Below are 20,198 nucleotides of genomic sequence, written 5' to 3' on the forward strand. Positions count from 1 at the left end.
TGTTTATTTATATTAATACCATCATCATGTTATATTTCGAAAAACGTTTTCTAATACTGGAGAAAATAATTTTGGACGAGTCTCCATGTTGAACTGCTATCTATATATGTTTATGAATCCTTATATACATATTTCTATTTAATATATTCTTAGATCAGAGCCTTTTTTTTATTTACTTTTAGAAATTTTGACATGAACCAAAGAATTAAAAGCTTTACTGAATTCCACATATGCGATGTAGTAAAATACATCTAAGCATAAGATATTTCGTATGTTTATTACACGTCGAACTTTATTTTATTAAATATTGAGCGAGTCATTTCTTACTAAAAATGGTAAACAATAAATTGAATGCCGGTTCAGCAAAATATCATATGTTAGCTAGTGTACTGACCTGTGAAAGACGTCAACTACAATGAATAATTTTATGCAAATATCAAATTACCGAGGTACGGCCGCCTTTCATAACAATTATATTTAATCTAGGTCATGTTTGCATTTACCAAAACAGTAATGTACTTTAATGCTGATGATAGTTTCTCAGAATGTGCTCAAGACAGGTAGTGGATAGGAATAATTATATAAAGATCAGTAGACGCTAGGGTATAGAAAGTGTAGCATCAGCAGCAACCTTGCAGTGGCCTCAAGGCAAGCCACCCGGGACCAGACTACGGTTACTCCCATGCGGTATGGGTGGTGCGGTGTGCCGTGAATAAAATATATTCTCGTTTCAGAAATTAGAGACTTTTAAGCATATAATGAATTTTCTCAGAAAAGCTTTCTTAGTTTTATAAGCTTGGCGATTTGCTAATATTTAGCTACTATTAAAAGTATAGATAAGATTTTACATTAAAGGCTATTTCTAAGGATGAAAAAAAACTAGACAGCTTTGCGATGAACAATAATTTATTAAATACGTTTCTCAGTAAATTTTACTATTTAAATACTAGTACAGTCAGGTATTAAATTCCTAGTTATATATTATTAATACTAAAGTCGATACAATAGAAATGTTAATTATCTGCAGTGCTGATTTATGATACATGAACACAGACATTATATTAAGCGTGTTTACAATTCCAACCAAAACTATTTTTCAATTAAGTTTGACATTTGATAATCTTTAAAATAAAATTGCTTGAAGCTTTTTGATAACTTTCCAAACTAAGTTTACTTTTATACACTCTTTGGACAAAATAATAAATATTACTTTTTTGATAGATGATAATAGAAAAAACACTGGTTACAAAAATTGCAATATCCTATCTAATGTCTACAATCAATACTGACTACGTGCAATACAACATAATTGCAATATATTTTAAACGTCTCTTATTTACATAAATATCACACAATTATATCTTATATACGCTAGTTAAATATAAAAGTAGACACGAGGTCATCTTCTTTTCCATACGCCATCATTTAAAATTGCACTGGCAACACTTAGCCTAGCTGTCATTTATCACGTCTACAGCTTAGCCTATTTTTTTTAACAGCATAGCCTATAACACAACACTGTGGTACAATTTATAATATGTATCTTCCTCCACAAAGATGATATTTATTGACTAGTTTATCTAAACTCTACATTTATTTATTATCTGTTTGTGTTCGAATAAAGTGCAAATAAAATTCATTTATCAAAATAATGGAACGCTTGGTGAATCAGGTACGATGATGACTTGTGATGTGTAGTCAAACAATGCGACCCTATAAACAAATAAAACACTATTAGCAAAATTCATATTTAAAGAGACTGTGAGGTGGCAATGTACACGAAATAAACAATATTGCATGTTCTATCATTGTAATTTGTCAACGGCATACTTTTTCGTTCCCTCCTTACATTTTTGCGTTCCTGAATTTTAAAAGAATTTCGTGACAGCCGTTATCTCTTAATGCGAATCGAATTTGCGTGGAAAAAACGACGGTATCATTTCCATATATATAAATATACTTAAGATTACATATATCAATGCACACAGCAACAAATTAAGTGGTAGGTAGGTATTTCCTGTAAAATGAAAAAAAAAGTAAAAACAAATCAAGCTCAACCTTTGCGTGTACTTCAAGCAAGTCTCTCGGAGACGACAAGCGTTCGCACAAATTACAACTGCCTAGTTAATAATAAATATATTAGGTTGCGTTAGACTAGTCACTATTATTTTGTTATGCTTTAGGGGCTGTCCATTATTCACGTGATGTTTTTTTAACATTGTTTAATCCCTCCCTCCCACATGGTGATACGTGGTGAGGTTTAAGACTAACCCCCAGCCCCCACCAAAAATCACGTATATTTTTGGTAGCTACAAAGAATGTCAAAATTTTTATAACATTATTTTAAGATCCGGTAAAAAGTATAATCATAAAAATGGGACAAAAAAAAGACAGAAGAATTACAGGTTGTTTTTGCCTGATATAAAATAATATTAAAGGAATGGTGTAATCATGCGAAATACATGCATTGTATCTCATGAATATTAGTTCTCCAACCGCGGTTTAGCAGGACTTTCTTCAACACTAACAACTGGATAAGCATCTTGCAAGTTAGTTGTTGGCACTATACTTTGTTGAAGATCAACGTCGGTTTCATCAAGCGCAGAGAATGTATCGATCTACTGATATTTAGAAATCATGCGTTTGAGGAAAAAATAAGTACACCCCCCCCACCCCCATATGATGTTTCATGATTTTCCCGAACAACTTTCGAACCTTTAGAACTTGCTAGACTACACGTAATACTTTGAAAAAGTCTATCCGAGGTACAACCTTGTTACAATATTTTATCATTTTATGAAATCGACTGTGTAAAGCCTGTGAAGCAAATATTTGTTTTGAAACGATGAAATCGTTCGATACCATCTTTACAGCACACAACGAAGCATTTTAAAGAACCACGACGCGTTAAATGATTTTCATTTTATTGTAAGAAAATACGTAAAAATGGAAGCAGTACGTAAATTTCGTTTAGATTTCTGCGATTTACCAACTATGATTGAAAATGTTGATGTCTTATTGCGGATTGTTAATGTTAAAATTGTTAAAGCCAATGACAGACGTGAGTAAAATAGTTAATTTTTATGAGCCCTGAGACTTGTAGATTAAAGGAATACAGAAGGAACAAAAAGATCTATAACAACGCTTCGCAAGGGAGCATGAAATAACAACTTGTGTGTGGTGGTTGATATGCGGCATGTCTAGTGGAAGACTAAAACCTGCAGTTCGTGTATTGTTCTTGTCAATCAATGCTTGCTCATTCAAAATAAGTTTTATAGGTACTATATTTTAATTGCATTCGACAATTTAACAATATCATAATGAACATGCCAATATCGTTCTCGCATTTAAAATCGAAATAATCGTTGCTCAAAAGATCCTATGATTTTTGTATTAAATATATTCTTTATTTTCAGCCATCAACATCATAATACTATTCATGTGGGTGGCTTCTCTTACATGCTACTATTATGCCTACGTCATCTCGACAATGTGGTTCGTGTTCATTCGGTGTCGAGAAACAGGAGACCTGATAGCCGCATCCATTATATTCTCTTTGGCTGCGTGTAGTCAGCCATCGTTCATCACAATGTTTCATATGATTATTTACAAGTATACCTTTAATTTGATTATAAAATTACCAATCACAGTGTAAATTCTATAAAATGTCACACGTTTAACGTCGAAATTACATGACTAATTGGTTTATTTTCTTGTCTCTACGATTTAACAAGTAGTCGTGTCTTCGGCTCAATGATTTGTATCTATAATATTGTAAAAGTTAAGCAAAAAATTCATTTACGCTATAACTGGTTTTAGTTTCTCTGTATCACTTTCTAGATCATCTTTTATTAAAGGCAACAAGGTGATCAGTATGAAACACCCCAACGATTTTGAGGTCTAAGTTGTGCTGGATTCCTTCACTGTATAATTAAGTCACGCACACCCTTACTTCGCAGACAGCGTTTAAACACATAATTTCAGGAGAGCCGTGTACCTAGTGGACTGGGTGCTCTTATATAATGTAGAATAATTCAATTTTCTTACAGAAAAAAGGTCCAAGGATTAATAGAAAATGTTCAAGGATTTAATTACTTCGTAAAACCGGATACAACCTATTCCAAAAACATTCACACACATTTACGGTACATTAAAAAACGTGCCATGGTAGTGTGGATTACTATGGTCGTTGATGGAATGTTCTACATCTTGATACCTATAGTGATGCCAGGAAGACACCTGCCCGAAGATCTTCAAATAATCTATGGTAACTATATAACAACATTTTTTTTTAAAAGATTAAAATAAAAAAAAACAATAATAAAGAGGTATTATTAATCAATTAAGGGCTTTAGGTAAATTTACCTTCTTAAGCATGAAAAAAATAGGTACTTATCAGCAATTTTTTTCTGCAACTATTTTTATATTATACTTTTTTTATAGAACAGGGCAAACACGGTAGAAGATGCAGAGTGATCCCACATCTTTTATTAAAATATTTATTTTATAAAAGATAAATAAATAAATAAATAGTATACAATGTTAATTAATATAATATAATTTTATTAATACTGCAGTTCTTTTGGCGGCAGTCAACAGACGATTGACACAACAATAGACAACTATTTTTCTCTTTTCAGGGCTGGAACCTATGTTCGAGTCGCCCAACTTCGAAATCGCCGCGATTATCACAGCATTAGGCGTGTATATTTGCGTATTTTCGCTAGCAAACGTAACAGCAATGAACATCGTCATACTCGGCTACATTGAAGCGCAAATGATCTCGCTCAGCAAAGAAATCAGGAATGTGTGGAATAGCGCGGAAGATTTCTACAGAAAGCACGCTATCTCCTACAAAAGTTCAGGATCGAAAACCATTATAAAAAACATTTACGTCAACAATAAATTAAAAGAGATAATATACTTTCACGTCAAGTGTATCGAGGCATTAAAATATTATGAAAATGTATTCAATGTCACAAAGGCAATTGAGTTTTTACTCATCGTCTTGGGTATAATTTCAGAATTGCTGGGCGGAATCGAGAGCACATATTTAGAGATAACATTCACAGTTGTGTTAATATCAATCGAGTGTATTTCTGGACAAAAGTTGAAGGACGCTTCAACGATGTTCGAGAGGGCAGTGTATAATTGTAAATGGGAAAACTTCGACATCAATAACAGAAAAACTATACTGTTTATGCTACCCAGTGCACAGCGGACTCTGAAAATAACTGCAGGTGGTACTACGCCTTTGGATTTTAGCTGTATGCTCTCAGTGTTCCGATTTAGTTATTCCACGTACAATACACTGCGGTTAATGGTGAAATAATATACGTTTAGTACAACATGCAAGTCGCTGTAAAATGTAGGCACGCAAATGTTTTTTGGAAACTTCTTCAGAAATTGATTTCATTACTATGCACACATTAATTACGTAATAAAAGATTAAATAATTATTTATTTATTTATACATATATTCTTTTGCAAAACCAACGGGCATTTCCATTTTTTCTCCCCTTCAGTAAATATTTCAAGAAAGAGGTTTTATTAGCTTGACGATATACCTACTGGTAGCATTGAAGCATTCTGGCCTGATTTTTTACGTTCCAAATTTAAATTTTGCAAATCAAATTATGTCCCGAATTGCTGAAACGGTTTCTTTTACAGATTACTAAAATTTTAAAACTTTTGGGCTATATTCTATAATAATAGCATATTAAATAATGAATTCTTTCTTTTTACATCAAAAACCACGTTCTTATACGACTGATAAAGCTATATATTATATAAGGCTTATTCTGAGTTTAAACCATACCCAAAAGGATTCAAGCTGTGATTTAACTGAAATCGACATTAGAACGTAAATGTAATCTTTTATTTTGCAACAATTATCACATGCCTTGAATTTCATAATGGTATATTATGTGACGCTTCGGTGGACGGAGATATTGTGATCAATTTGTATTCTACCGTCACGACAGTGAATATTTATTTAAATAAAAACAATTAACTCTATCGTGTTGTTTAACTTACTGCATTTAATATACACATGTATTACTTTAAAATCATAAAATCTGAATTCTATTATCTGTAATTTCGGATTACAAAGTACTTTTTCGAAGCACTTCGGACTTTCTGTCAGAGACGGTAGTCTATAATTCGACACTAGCCTGCAGAATGTTAAATTAATATAGGTCTAATGTACTGTACCAAACAGAAGACCTCCGATAGTCTTTACTATTAAACCAGAGTTGAACACAATAATTTTGATGGGTTGATTTTAAACGATCCATAATCGGACTTCGAGCCAGGATATGAAATTCCACCCGTATCACATCGACATCCGCCGTTGCACAACTGAGAGGTTTTAAGGCTGTTGAAGGCCGCGCATCAGCACTATATGGAACCAGCTGTTCACTAAAGTATTTCCGAACCAATTTTTTTATTTATTCCGATCTTAGGGTACTTCAAGAGAAGAGCGTACAAATTCTTAATTCGGCAACTCACTCGCTAGCCTTTTGGTATTTAGTGTCCATGGGCTGTATCACTGAATACCAGATGGCCTCCTGTTCTATATAAAAATAAATAAATAAAGGTGATAAACGAAACAAAACCAACAATGGATTGTAATTCGTCTAAGGCAACTAAATTAAATTGCTTGAAACACATACTCAACGATGAAACATAATTTACTGCATTAAAAATAAAATCATCCTGCCAATTAGCTGCCGACCATAACAATTAATAAAGCGTTTTTTCATGTTTGACACGACTAGAACCTTCAAGGACTTTCATTAATAGGTAGGTACTTTGACTATAATTTGTTTCATGCAAATTCTGTTATAAACGCTTTATTCGCTTGAACCCCTTTACCGTACGCGGAAATGGAGAAATTTCGTCAATTTAATTTAAACTATTGCGATTTAAATACAATGCTGGAAAATCTGGATTTTCTTTTAAGAATCTCTAACGTAAAAATTAATAAGAACAACGATCAACGTGAGTTATTTGGAGTAATTTTAGCTCAAATAATGTCTAATATGTAAATACGTGTAAATTATTATATTCATAATAATATAAAAACTTGGATAAAAGTAACAAATAATATATTAATTATTAAACATTTTAACGCTATATTAGATATACCCTTATGTGTGAATAATTAAATTACACATAAAATCGTCTTTAAAAAATCAAAAGAATTCTGTTTTTGTAATAGGTAATAAATGAAGATTCCACCAGTGTAAACTGTGCGGCACAGTGTTTTTTTCACTCAAATTTTACACTACACATAACATTGTCGGTGGACACAGGAGCCAAACGCGGTACGCGCTTCTAAGCGTAGCGGTTCCAATAATAAGCGAAGCGGACGCTATATTATCTTACACTATGAAAAGAAAGATGTATCTACTTAAAATGAATAAAGACTTTTTTATTATTTTATTATTATTGGAATCGTACCTTCAGGGTTGAGAGGCGCGAGTGTCCACCATTAACTGATCTTTACTTTGCAGCTATACACAAAATATTTATAATAATATGGTTCGTGGGCATTATTTGCTACTACTACGCGTATGCTGTCTCACTGGTTTGGTTTGTCGTGGTAAAGTATCCGGCAACAGGGGATTTTAACACCCCATGCATATTGTTCTCAATATTGGCGTGCAGCCATCTCTCATTCGTCACCATGTTTCATATCATGATTTATAAGTAAGTTTTATAATATGTTTGTTTACAGTATAAGTAGCAATAGAGTTCGATTGAGTCTAATAGTGTCCATGGGCGGCGGTATCACTTAACATCAGATGTGCCTCCTGCCCGTGTGCACTCTGTTCTATAAAAAACCTAAGTAATACACGCTTTACTTACATTCAAAACCACTTAATACTGTTTAACGACAAGGACACTAATTCACAAATTCGAATGGTTTTGTCCTTTTCAATCTTGTTATAAACTTCAGAAGAAACTATCATAAATGTAAACCTGGCACTTTAAATCTATTTTAATACAACTTTTGGGAGACAAGACATAGTCAAAAACACTATGCATGTCCAAAAATATTTGACAAACGGGAATCAAAGTTATCCATATTAAAATTACATTAATTTTAGGGAAAAACTTCAAAACCTCATTCAAATCTGTTTAGACTTCAACAAAATAGTGAAGCCTGGGACAGTATTTTCGAAAAACCTTTACATTCAGCTAAGGTACATAAAGAAACGTGCATCAGTCGTTTGGGTCGCTATGTTCATGAACGCAGTATTTTACGCGCTACTCCCATTTGTCATTCCGGGGCGACATCTACCGGAGGACAAACAAGTAATATATGGTGAGTAATATATTTTAATAATAATAATTAGAATTGAATTAAGGAACAACTGGATGCACTCTGCAACAGTACTGTCGAGATTCGAAATAGAAATAAAAATTAAAGTTATGCGAGCAGCGGTCTCTAGACGAAGCAACGACGTAAACCAGAAACCTACCCTGACCACAGAATAGAGTGCATGGCAAGCAACTCTTTAATTGACAACTGGAAGCTTTACATGTAATGCTTTACTAGACATAGAATTTTGCGAACTAACGAACTGTGGAATCGAATTGTTTAAAAAAGTAACATACTCCTCTCGAAAAGGCTGACAACGCACCCACTAAAATATGTGTGCATGGGCTGCGACGATTACCCTATTTGTGCGTCCCGTAAGCGAGCTTCCTTCCCTATATTATAAATCATTTTTGATTGAACCACTTCAGGTCTCATTTAAGCCTTAAACTTAGCCTTATTCGTCTTTTAAACATCTTGTATGGTTTTAGGTTTGGATCCAATCTTCGAATCGCCAAATTACGAAATTGCATTCGTTATACTCAGTTTTGGCATTTATATCTGTGGACTTTTCTTTGCAAATGTCACAGCCCTCACTTTGGTGATACTTGGCTACGTCGAAGCTCAATTGTTAGCTCTCACTACAGAACTTCAAAACTTGTGGCAACATGCCGAAATCTTTTACGAAACACACAGTTTGGCCAACCACGACCGCAGCACAAAGAATAAAATCAAGAATATTTTTATCAACGAATGCTTGAAGGAAATCGCGCTCTTTCATATACTAAACATAAACATTATTAAAAAATTCGAAGACATATTTCGGGGCACGAAGGCAGTGGCACTTCTATCTACAATATTAGCAATTATAAGTGAATTATTGGGAGGAATCGAAACCACATATCTACAAATAACTTACACGCTCGTAGTTATATTTACAGAAACATATGCGGGCCAAAAGCTAATTGATGCCTCGATTATATTCGAACGAGGCGTTTATAGTTGCAATTGGGAAAATTTCGATTCAAATAATATGAAAATTATTACGATAATTCTGCCCAGCGCTCAGAAGACGTTGAATATTACTGCTGGCGGAGTGACGGTGCTAGATTATTGTTGCTTTTTGTCTGTCATAAAATTTAGTTATTCCGTGTATAATACACTACGCTTGCAGGTTTGAGATATCTATTTATTAATAAATAGAAATAGCGCTTTCTCAGTTTTTCTCTCTGTCAAGTCGAAGCCAGACGGCACTCGTCAATAATTAAATTTAGCATTTGTTTCATAGCAATAAGGATATATATTTCGCAAATATTCTATTGTTGTATGACGAATGGTTAATATAGAGTAAATTTAAAATCTTCTATTATTTAAACCACCCCGATGTACGAATCTGTTGGTGTTAATTACTTTGTTGCATCTACATTTTTAGTCTGCGACTGTCAAATGCGAAGACATATAGACTACAAGTTTTTGATCTGTCAAATAAACACATAAACAATTTATTTTCCGTCGTTTTCGCTGATTCATTTTTTTACCATGATGATATAACTTAATATTTCGAGTGCTTTTCAACAAGCAACTGCTTGTAGAAAGGCCAACTAACCTAGCTGCCAGATAACAGAATGCTGTGTGCCAGTTGACACGTACCTATTATATGTTAATAATGAATCTAGATTTTATTAATTAAAAAAATTGTTTAATAAAAATTACTGTAGAGCAAATTTAGATAATGTTATTTTAGTGCAATGCACAATATTTTGAATTTACCTGGAGTGTGCAGCTACGTGACGTAAAAGTATATTCCAATTACTCCTAACACAGCCATCACACCAACCACTGATGCCAATATAACCTTGTGCTGTATCGCCCTCATCATCATTCCCTTCACCAGACGAGTGGACCGGTTTAGGTCTGCATCCGTTTCTCGTAACTAGAACCATATTGGTTTGTGTTAAAAAAAATATATGTAATGTGAAACCAATAAAGATAAGGTGTTAAAAAATTTAAAGAAAAGTCGAAATGATACACCAGAATTCGAGAAAAACACGAGTAGAAAAACGTTATTTACACACATGACAAGCAGAAAAGATGTAATTATATAACATATATGGTAAGATTGAAGCTTATGCTAAAAAAAATATTATATACAGGCAAGAAATTTATTTTCTTTTTATAAATTTATTTCAAATTGTCTTGCCACATACGGTTGTTTGGTTAGGTATTTATAAATTAGTATTGTGTATGTTCAGTATTATGTATTTGGTAAAATATGTATGAGAGGAGAGTTGTGAGAGAGATGTTAAAATTCCATTTTGTAATCATTTTGCAAAAGAGGTATTTAATCAGAAACCAAATCAAAACTAAATCAAATTCGAATTAACAAATAAACATTAGTTTCATCTTGGTAGCACAGAAAGATTTTTATTGAAAAATAACCTATAAAGTAATAAAAAGTGGTATTTTTTCCAATTAAAACCATATTAGCGTAAAAAACATAATATTTTATATTACAACCAGTTATTTAAACACCTACCAATATAAAACAAAAACTATTTAAGTGATTACAACATGTTAAACATTTTGGTTTTGTTATTATGTATTCTGTATAACACTAAATTATTACATGTTTAATAGGAAATCTCCATACATTCATACATAATATCCCACTAGTCATATATTTAATTGTTCATATAAAGATGACTTGTTGGTTCCAAAATGGTCAATGATACAAGTGCAAAAATGTGTTTGTCCCACATCCTATTTGGCTGCATCTGCATTTTATGTTAAAGAATATTGAATGACTTTCCTTACGGAAAAATACTCTTGAAGGTAAAGTAAAATTTATAAATATGATACACTTTTGTTCAACAACCTTTTGTTTACCACTAATGAAAAATTATTGTTATTACAATTATAAAAAAAACTTACCCTTGCCCTAGTCCTGTGTAAAGTTTCTCTTTGATGATGTAAGTCTTGCAGAACTGCATTACCAATTTGTTCCATTTCCAGTATGATACGATAGCCTTCAGTAAGGTTTTTGCCAGACCTCTCCAACCTCTCAGAATTGTCTAACAGCTTCTGATTTTGCTCATTTACTGTCGACCAGTCTTCGTAATCATCAGGATCAATATTGTCTGTGGAGCATCAATATAAATAAAAGGAAATCTGACATTATATTAAATACAGCTTCCCACTCAAGACTCGATATAAATTGACTTAAACACCAATAATAAGGGATCTACTATTACATATTTGGTAAAATTCAAACATGTAGTGATATTTTTTTAAGATAATATTTCTTAAATGCAAACAAATATCAATATCTGTTATTGGAAAATTGTATCTTGGTTGCTAAATAATGAACAATAAAAATCAATGTCCTAAATAAAAAATAACATAAACTGTTCACTTCATTAGGCAATTAATAAATGATTATATTAATTGTTAAAGAAAAATAATTAACTAATAAGCTTAGAAACTCACAAGCTGCAGAATTGCTAATCACAGAGCGGTATTCATCTTTAACACGCTGCAGTTCAGCACGATAGGCGGCGACCCTGGACCCAACACCTGAACCACGATACTCCAATTCCAATTGCTCCAGCTTGAAACATTAAAAATAAACTTGCATATATATGAGATCCCAGAAGAATTAAACAAATAATAAATTAAAGTACCACTCCTGACAACTCATTACATACAAAAATGAAATTGTCTCTAATATCTAAAATAATACTTACCAAGTCATTGGCTTCCTCAAAACTTGATTGTATCTCTCTAGATAATTTGTCAGGATTATCTACAAAATTAATAATATTAAAATTTGACAATAAAACTAAATTAGATTGTTTTAGTCTAAACTAGTAAATTATGCTCTCAGTACTCTGTAACATCCAAAAGCAAATAATTAAAATAATTTATAAACTAATATTACCAGCTAAGGCCCACTTAAGTTTTAATGGAATCATTTTAGCCCTTAGGAATAAGCTGCTTAATTTTTTCAATACTGTGTTAATATTGTAGTTTAACATCATAATCAAAAATCAAATAAAAGATACCTAAGATTCTTGTGTGTGATTATTTTTACCCACCATTTTTTTTCAAAATCAACTTATGCATTAACTTTAGTTTACATATAATTCTATTGCTTCTGAAATGTATAGTATTTTTTATATGCTTGGCATGTATATTAACACATTATAGAACATTGAATTTACTACAAATGAAAACTCAGGTTTAATACAGTTAAATTATGTACCGTCATTTCCCAACTTTAGTCGACCAATTTTAGACGTGATCTCCGCTGTTAAAACTGAATATTGTTGTTCATAAGATTGAATTAAGGTAGACATTATCAGTTTCTACTTTCTTTTCACGGCTTGAAAACAAAAGCAGTCCACTTTTACACTATGATGGTGCGCCAAGACATATAATAATTAATTAACTAAAAGAGTTTAAAAAAAATATTATTTAATTTCATCTTAGTTTATTAAAAAATATTTTACATTAGAATTTCTCGAGTATACATAATACATTGAAATCAATTACATATTGACTAACTAAATAGTACCCAGTCAATGAAAACTAGACAGCTGAAAGTTGACAAACAAATAGAAAAATAATCCGTACATATATGATACAATCAAACTGTAACTTAACCGCGTAACTGTGCCATAGATTAAAGCTGAACAAATCAGTACAAAGGTTTTTTTTGTAAAAGCTTGGTTTTTCTAATTGCCGTAATCTTATTCCAAGCTAATTTTTAGTAACTTCTGTTTATTGAGAGTGCCAATTCCGTTTGACCAACGTAACTGAATTTATCTCTTCTATGTATATGGGTAGGTTTACTATTTAAACATAACAGTCACATTGTACAATTTATCAAAGTAGAGAGCGTCAGTAAGATTGAATCTCAAGAGAGATGACTGATTTTCAACTAGTTATGAGATGTAAAAGTATTGTTCTCTGACACATGTATTTCTTCTTTCATACTCAAATTATAAGTTTTTTCTTTTTGAGAATAGAATCTCGCTGTTGGCCTTAAGGGCCTTTACAGCTCAGCAAGGGCTGTTTGGCGAGCTTAGCTCAGCCGGAAAGGGGCTCAGCCGAAAAGGGTCAAATTATAAGAGCTCATCTTCATATAATTATATATACCTACTTTCTCAAAGTTTGAAAATAATAAGTTACCTACTATAGCAATGGGTGATCCATAACAGGTACTAGGGATGATCTCGGAAAAAATCGATGTCCTCTCTGTAAAATAAATTGATTAGTAAACAAGCGATTAGTTAAAAAATTCTGGGTTTTATTAATAACTATTCGAAAAGTTGATTTTTGCACATTATAATAAAATTACTAAGACACTAAAAACTAAAGCAACGATATTGATTTTACAATTGAAAAACAAAATAAGTACTTCTTGTGGGGTATCGTATGTGTACACACATATCAGTGTGTGAAGGAGAAATATAATTAAACAACCATATCAGGCAAGCCTTGGAAAACGACCCCTTATTTTATTCATTTTAAATATAATGTAAATGCTTACAGGGCATTGACTTAACCTAGATAATAAATGCAATGTAAGAACGATTGCGCCATATAATTATGTAGGCATCTACATAGTTATATATATATATAAAGGGGGGAACCCTTGAAAGAAAATAAAAAATAAATAAAATAAAAAAATAGGATGTATAAACTTTCTGCATCTTTGTTTTGCTTGGCAACTGCAACTTGTAAATTTTTTCATGTTTTTCAAGTATCTTGTATGGGTCTACATATGGTGGAATTAATGGTCTCTTAATACAGCATCGGTCCTTATAAAACGTATTTGGCGTTTTCCATATCACTGACCACTGTGTATGTATGGCTTGTGTTTGGCGTGGTGGTTGTCCTGAAATGGACTTAGTCGTGACATCGTTCGTTGTGGGTAATGTGTGTACGTTTCTGGAGATATAATTTGCTTATTCTGCTCTAAAAACACTCCTGGTAATCGTATATTTGTACCATACAACATTTGTGCGGGAACATTCTAAAACTTCAAGAATTCAGAAACTGAACACAAAATTATTACTACTTTTTAATAGGTATTTATCATAAAATTGAAATATGTAAAATTTTATAAAACAAAACGATTAATATAAAAGAACTAAATACTTAACTCAAATATTACTAATAATCCCAAAAGTATAGTGCAAAATTTAAATGCAAAGTTGCAAAATAAAAAATCACCATCATCGTCAAAAACATCATATTATATTATTATATCAGAAAAAATAATAATAACCACAAGAAATAAATTAAACTTTGCCTTTGGTGTCGAGTCCAAAAATAAAATACGATAAACTGATTAAAATAATCGATTATTTTATCACATCTATGTCCTATGACAACTGACAGGTACTTTATAGAAATCAACAACGTAACAATAGCATTTAGGGATGTGACCTCAAGTCGAAAAAATCGATTATTTAATAATCGATTCTTTTTGTTTCAAGATAAATCGATTTGTGAAAAATCGATTTTCGAGGAAATAATCGATTTTTGTAGACATTTCGATTTTTTCATACGAAAAATGCTTGTTCGATATATTATTCATCAGTATTGTTTAAAATTTGACTTAAAAAAATAAAATAAACTGATAAGGGTAAATAATGAATAAAATGACAAATGTTTAGTATGTTTTAAAACTAAAAAACACAATAATTTTATTCTTAAACTTTGAGTTTAAATAATAAAAAAAAACTAAAATAAATAATTGCCACAAATGTTTAGTATCACTTAACATTTGACTAGAATCGAAGTAAAATTAACTGATTAGTTTAAGTAGTAAACATAATGATAATTTTAAGTATCAAACTTAGAAAAAGAAAAAAAAGTTTTCTTCAAGCTTTGAGTTTAAATAATAAAAAAACTAAAATAAATAATTGTCACAAATGTTTTGTATCGCTAAACAATCGACTAGAATCAAAGTGAAATAAACCGATTAGTTTAAATAGTAAATGAAACGATAATTGCTAGGTATAAACATTGAAAAAGAAAAGAAAGCTTTCTTCACACTTTAAATGAAATTAAATCAAAAAACTTAAGAAAATTATTGCCATAAGTCTTCAGTCAAAGAGTTTAAAAATAATAATTTTGGCAATCGCTTTCCTAAAATGCGGTTCCTAGTTTTTCTGACAATATTTCCCGCTTTCGAAAATAACCTTTCAGCTGGTGCAGAAGTGGCCATAACTGAGAGGTGTTTCAGAGCCAAGGCAGTTAACCTTGGGAAAGTTCCTTCAGAGCTTCTCCATAAATCGAGAGGGTCCATTTTAAGATTTGATAATGGTGCCGTAATATTTAAGTCTAATTCTGAATTTTTGGTCATTGACGTATGAGCAGCCATTATTTTTTGCTGGTGTACCTGCCATATATCTTGTCCGTCGTTACAAAAATCGATTTAAAATGCCTAATTCATATAATCGATTTATTAAAAATCGATTTTTACAATTAATAAAATCGATTACAAAAAATCGATCGTAAGAAAAAAATAATCGATTAAAATAAAAATCGATTATTTATTCACATCCCTAATAGCATTTAGCATTAGCAAGTGCGTTAAATTTCTAAACATTGAAACAGGTGTATTTGTTTGTAATTTAAATACTTGTAAAAAACGTAATATTTTTTAATCATATTTTCATTGTTGTTAAGCTTTACTTTTGATATCGTGCTACCTCTCTCTTCAAAAACAAGTAAGTTACAACTAAGTACTAATTATTTATGTGCAAAAGCATTGGATTTACAGTTTGGATATATTCATAAAATAATTATAACGGATAAACTCATAAACCTACTTCAAATAACATTGATAAATAGTTCAGTTTTGAAGAAATATTAATACAAATAAAAGTAGGATACTTAATATTAAAATTGGAGGTAATTTAAAATTACCTAATTTAAATGTTTGGAAATAGTTTTCTTTGTATATTTCTTTCATCTACCATAAATTTTATAAATGGTTTTCAGATAAATGCTTCGTAACTGCGATGAGGATTCTGGAAGAAGTTCATGCTCAGCAGCTTCCATCACAGTGAGTCCTGTCATGGATTATCATTTTAAAGCTCAACATGCATATGAAGGTGACAACCAGCAACACTCAGATACTAACTTGGTTGTTAGTAGCAAACCTAGGAACTATATAAGTCTCATTAAATCTCCACATGACAAAGATCCTTTTCCAAGCTGTAGGCTGCCAAGCCGCCAGAGAAAGGTTATTACAAATTTTTTTGACACACCAAGAATGGGTGGCCTTAGCAATGCCCATTCTTCATTAAATATAGCAAGCAGTACCCAAATTGAAAACTCCAGTATGCAGTGTAATGCTGTCTCCATGAATGGCCTAAATAAAGATAAATATACTAAATCTAAACAAGCACTGAATCATTTTAAAAGAACAAAACCTGTTCAAAGAGCAGCATCTAGATTATATAAGGCAGATATACAGAAGGGCAAGGAGGGATGTGTAGGTCCTGAGTTTATAGTTAGGGCCTCACAACCGGCGAAAAATGTTGATTTAACTATATCAGCCCTGTGTGGCAAAAGAGTTATTACTGTTGTACTCCTTAATGGTCAAAAGGTTGAAGTACTATGTGATCCAAATACAATTACAGCAGGACAAATATTTGATGCTATTGTTCATAGTGAGAAGTATGAACATCATTTTATGCTTGGTATTGCTACACTAATTGGAGGAGATTTTGTATTTTTACCCGATGACTACAAAATTAAGAAGATAGCTCCAGATACCTGGCACAAATTACACCACAAAAAACAGAAATTACATGAAGAATGTATATCAATTACTATTTTTCTAAGAATAAAGTTTTTTTTACCTAAAAATATTGCAAGTAATATTCAAGGTGGTGAATGGAGGTACAGGGTGTATTTACAACTACGAAGAGCTACTGTTGAAGGACAAATGATTTCAACCATACAGAATCTCATTTTGTTGGCTGGGTATGCTTTACACATTGAATTTGGAGAATTTTCTTATCGAGAACATGGAGCAGCTGATTACTTTCTTTTAGAACATTATTTGCCTGAATCACTAATTACTAATGAAATGGCTGATGTTAAATTACAAATGAAGAAAGGTCATGAATCAAGAAGAGGTTTAGAAAAAAATAGAGCCGTGATCAATTATATCACTTTGGCACAAACTTTCCGTGACTATGGTGCACATTTTTATTCAGCTATTTGGGCTACAAGAGATGGCTTTTGCAGAGATGTATGGTTATCCATTGGACCACGGGGGATAACATTATATTCTAGAACCAATCAAGTTATTGAATCTCCATCAACAAATACAAATCGAATTGTCCTACAAAGCTTACCTTGGCATCATATACATAATTTTTACCATAACAAAAAAAGCCTTTACATAATACCTAATGCGTATTCGGGGCTGTCTAAGATTGGTATAAAATATAAGTTGAAAATGAGTGAAAATAAAAGTTTCTTCATATTCTGGTTGGCATCATTACATCATAGATTATATCTTAAACTATATGCGAAAGAAGACTTTATTAATTATTTAACTGGTGAAACAAATTACCAATACACTCCAGGTAGCCCTAATAAAATAGATGTAAGTAATTATCAAGACAGTTACAATTTAGCAGTAAGGAATCCAGTAAGATTAAGAAGGCCAATTAGAAGAAAGTTCAAAGTTGATTTATTTGGTGAAAAAAAAAGTCAAGGGAAGGAAAATCAAAAGCCTGACAGTGAAGAGCTTTTAAGAAGAATATTATCACCCCAACAAAGTGATGATAGCCTCATACAAAGTCCCAATGGTCCTGAATGCTCCTCAAATGACGGACTTTCATCTTCTGAAAGCAGTTTACCTAGAAGACATGGAGTAAAGATGGGAACAAGGGTATTTAATGGGATGAAATCATCAAACAATGTTTTCAGAACTCCCCATTATGATAACTTTATCAAATCTGAAGGAGATCTTGCCACTGCACACAGTGATTCAGATGACTTAAGTTCAGATCAAAAACAACAGTGTAATGTCAACAGTATGAAATTATTACCTGAAAGACCTTACAGTCAAAATATGTCTCAAGCCCCGACAGCATATGTTTTAGAATCCCCAAAAGTGTATCCTGATGCTTTTAACTACAACGATCCTAATGAATCATGCATTAACAGTTCAATATTTGAAAAGTTAGATAACATGGAATGTGTTCAAAGTGAAAGGATCTTTGTAACAGCATTTTTAAAAAGAGATCATAGTAATGCTTTGGGTCTCCAAGTAGCTGAAGGTTCAGATGGTAATGTTTACATAAAATCCATCACTCCAGAAAGTGCAGCAGATTCTTGTAAGAAACTTCTACCAGGAGACCAAATTATATCAGTAAATGGACAGACACTGCTCAATTTAAAATATGATAAGGCTTTAGCAATGTTACAATCTGCTCCTAAAAATGTTGAACTTATAGTTCTACAAAATGTGAACAAAAACTTTACCAATGAGTATCAATCTGCTAATGAAGGTACAGCTAAAGAAATAAGCCTTAAAAAAAGTATAGCGGCAATGGATGCTGATTTAACTGATGATGAACTATTGAATGAAGAAGCATTAAAGACTATATATGCTCTTATAAAATTGACGAAAGAAAAAGTTGTAAATAGAATAAAGGATCATTCAAGTATAGAAGTTACACCGCGAAAAAGCAACCTTCAGAAATGTTACTCAGAAATCAGAGTAAATGACGATTCCGATTTGGGAGATCTTTCATCACAGGGTAATACACCACAGAAAAAGATTGAAAAGAAGTTTAATACTTGGAGAGGAAATGTGCTTGAAAAATATAAACGGAGACCCCTTAGCTTAAGCATTCCAACTGACGTTAATATGCCAGATGATTATTTAGATAAAACTTGTGAAGATTCATTTAATAAGTCCTCATTGAAATGTATACAATCATGTCTGATTGAAAAGGATAAAGAAGAAAAAAGTGATTTAGCAAAAAGCATTGCTTTACCACGTAATTTTGGCTTGAGTAGGCGATGGTTGGGTCCCGTAAGATATCCTGTGACTCCATGTAAAAATAGCAATATGAGTGCAATTCCTAGTGATGAAGTTGTTCGTAGGCATTTTATATATGGGGCCGGAGATTCAGATGAAGATCAAATTTTTTTATAAGTTTTATTGTTATTATCGACAAATATTTTATAAAAAGTATAATAAAAGTATATTTCTATGTAACTTCCTTGTATGATTTCTATTTTGGTTTGTGGGTCTTGGTACAATGTTACATTAGCATTAGAATATACAATTCAGGAAAATCAAATGTTGAACCTTGACATAGTACCATAACACATATAAGTACTATTACATAACAAATCACTATCACTACATAGTATAAAACAAAGTCGCTTTCTCTGTCCCTATGTCCCTTTGTATGCTTAAATCTTTAAAACTACGCAACGAATTTTGATGCGATTTTTTTAATAGATAGAGTGATTCAAGAGGAAGGTTTATATGTATAATAACATCCATTAAATAGTGGAGAAGTACTGTTATTTTAGAGGTTTCTAATGTGTTGTCGTAAATAATTACATTGCAAACGCAGGCTGAACCCTACGGGTTTTATCAAAATAATGTACTAAGTATTTTTGGAAACACACATTGAAAAGGTCTACAGAAAAGTCCGTGATGGTATATGTCTATCTTTTATGGATAACCCACAATAACTTTTTTTGTCATTTACTTTTTACGACAAATAATGGCTAATTTTCGAAGCGATTTTAACCAATACAGCATTAATCCTTAACCAATTAAATACCTTGAATACATTGTTCATTTAATATGGAT

At 31.8% G+C, this 20,198-nt stretch overlaps 4 protein-coding genes across 5 annotated transcripts; 3 read left to right on the forward strand and 1 right to left on the reverse strand.

Moving 5' to 3' along the window:
- Positions 1-1,248: 1,248 nt before the first annotated feature.
- On the reverse strand, positions 1,249-12,877 carry LOC110993837 (vesicle transport through interaction with t-SNAREs homolog 1A). Its single transcript, XM_022260207.2, has 6 exons — positions 12,588-12,877; positions 12,070-12,128; positions 11,813-11,933; positions 11,258-11,463; positions 10,097-10,259; positions 1,249-1,713 (listed from the first exon to the last, which is right to left on the reverse strand). The coding sequence occupies exons 1-5, from the start codon at positions 12,679-12,681 to the stop codon at positions 10,110-10,112; spliced, it is 630 nt and encodes a 209-aa protein (XP_022115899.2). The 5' UTR covers positions 12,682-12,877; the 3' UTR covers positions 1,249-1,713; positions 10,097-10,109.
- LOC110993847 lies at positions 2,947-5,332 on the forward strand. The gene is made up of 4 exons (XM_022260217.2): positions 2,947-3,061; positions 3,417-3,612; positions 4,050-4,267; positions 4,641-5,332. Exons 1-4 carry the CDS (start codon positions 2,947-2,949, stop codon positions 5,330-5,332), a joined length of 1,221 nt encoding a protein of 406 aa, XP_022115909.2.
- LOC110993728 lies at positions 8,626-9,506 on the forward strand. Its single transcript, XM_022260084.2, has one exon. It carries the CDS (start codon positions 8,808-8,810, stop codon positions 9,504-9,506), a length of 699 nt encoding a protein of 232 aa, XP_022115776.2. The 5' UTR covers positions 8,626-8,807.
- A 3,034-nt stretch (positions 12,878-15,911) lies between the features above and the next one.
- LOC110993813 (tyrosine-protein phosphatase non-receptor type 13) lies at positions 15,912-19,589 on the forward strand. 2 transcript variants are annotated; one of them, XM_022260197.2, is made up of 2 exons: positions 15,912-16,068; positions 16,343-19,589. In XM_022260197.2, the coding sequence occupies exon 2, from the start codon at positions 16,347-16,349 to the stop codon at positions 19,524-19,526; it is 3,180 nt and encodes a 1,059-aa protein (XP_022115889.2). In that variant the 5' UTR covers positions 15,912-16,068; positions 16,343-16,346; the 3' UTR covers positions 19,527-19,589. The 2 variants fall into 2 exon arrangements, with proteins under 2 accessions (XP_022115889.2, XP_022115890.2); XM_022260198.2 differs by lacking the exon at positions 15,912-16,068 and adding an exon at positions 16,180-16,252.
- The last annotated feature ends 609 nt before the right edge of the window (positions 19,590-20,198 follow it).

This window comes from Pieris rapae, chromosome 21 (assembly GCF_905147795.1).
Source record: "Pieris rapae chromosome 21, ilPieRapa1.1, whole genome shotgun sequence".
Lineage (NCBI taxonomy): Eukaryota > Metazoa > Arthropoda > Insecta > Lepidoptera > Pieridae > Pieris > Pieris rapae.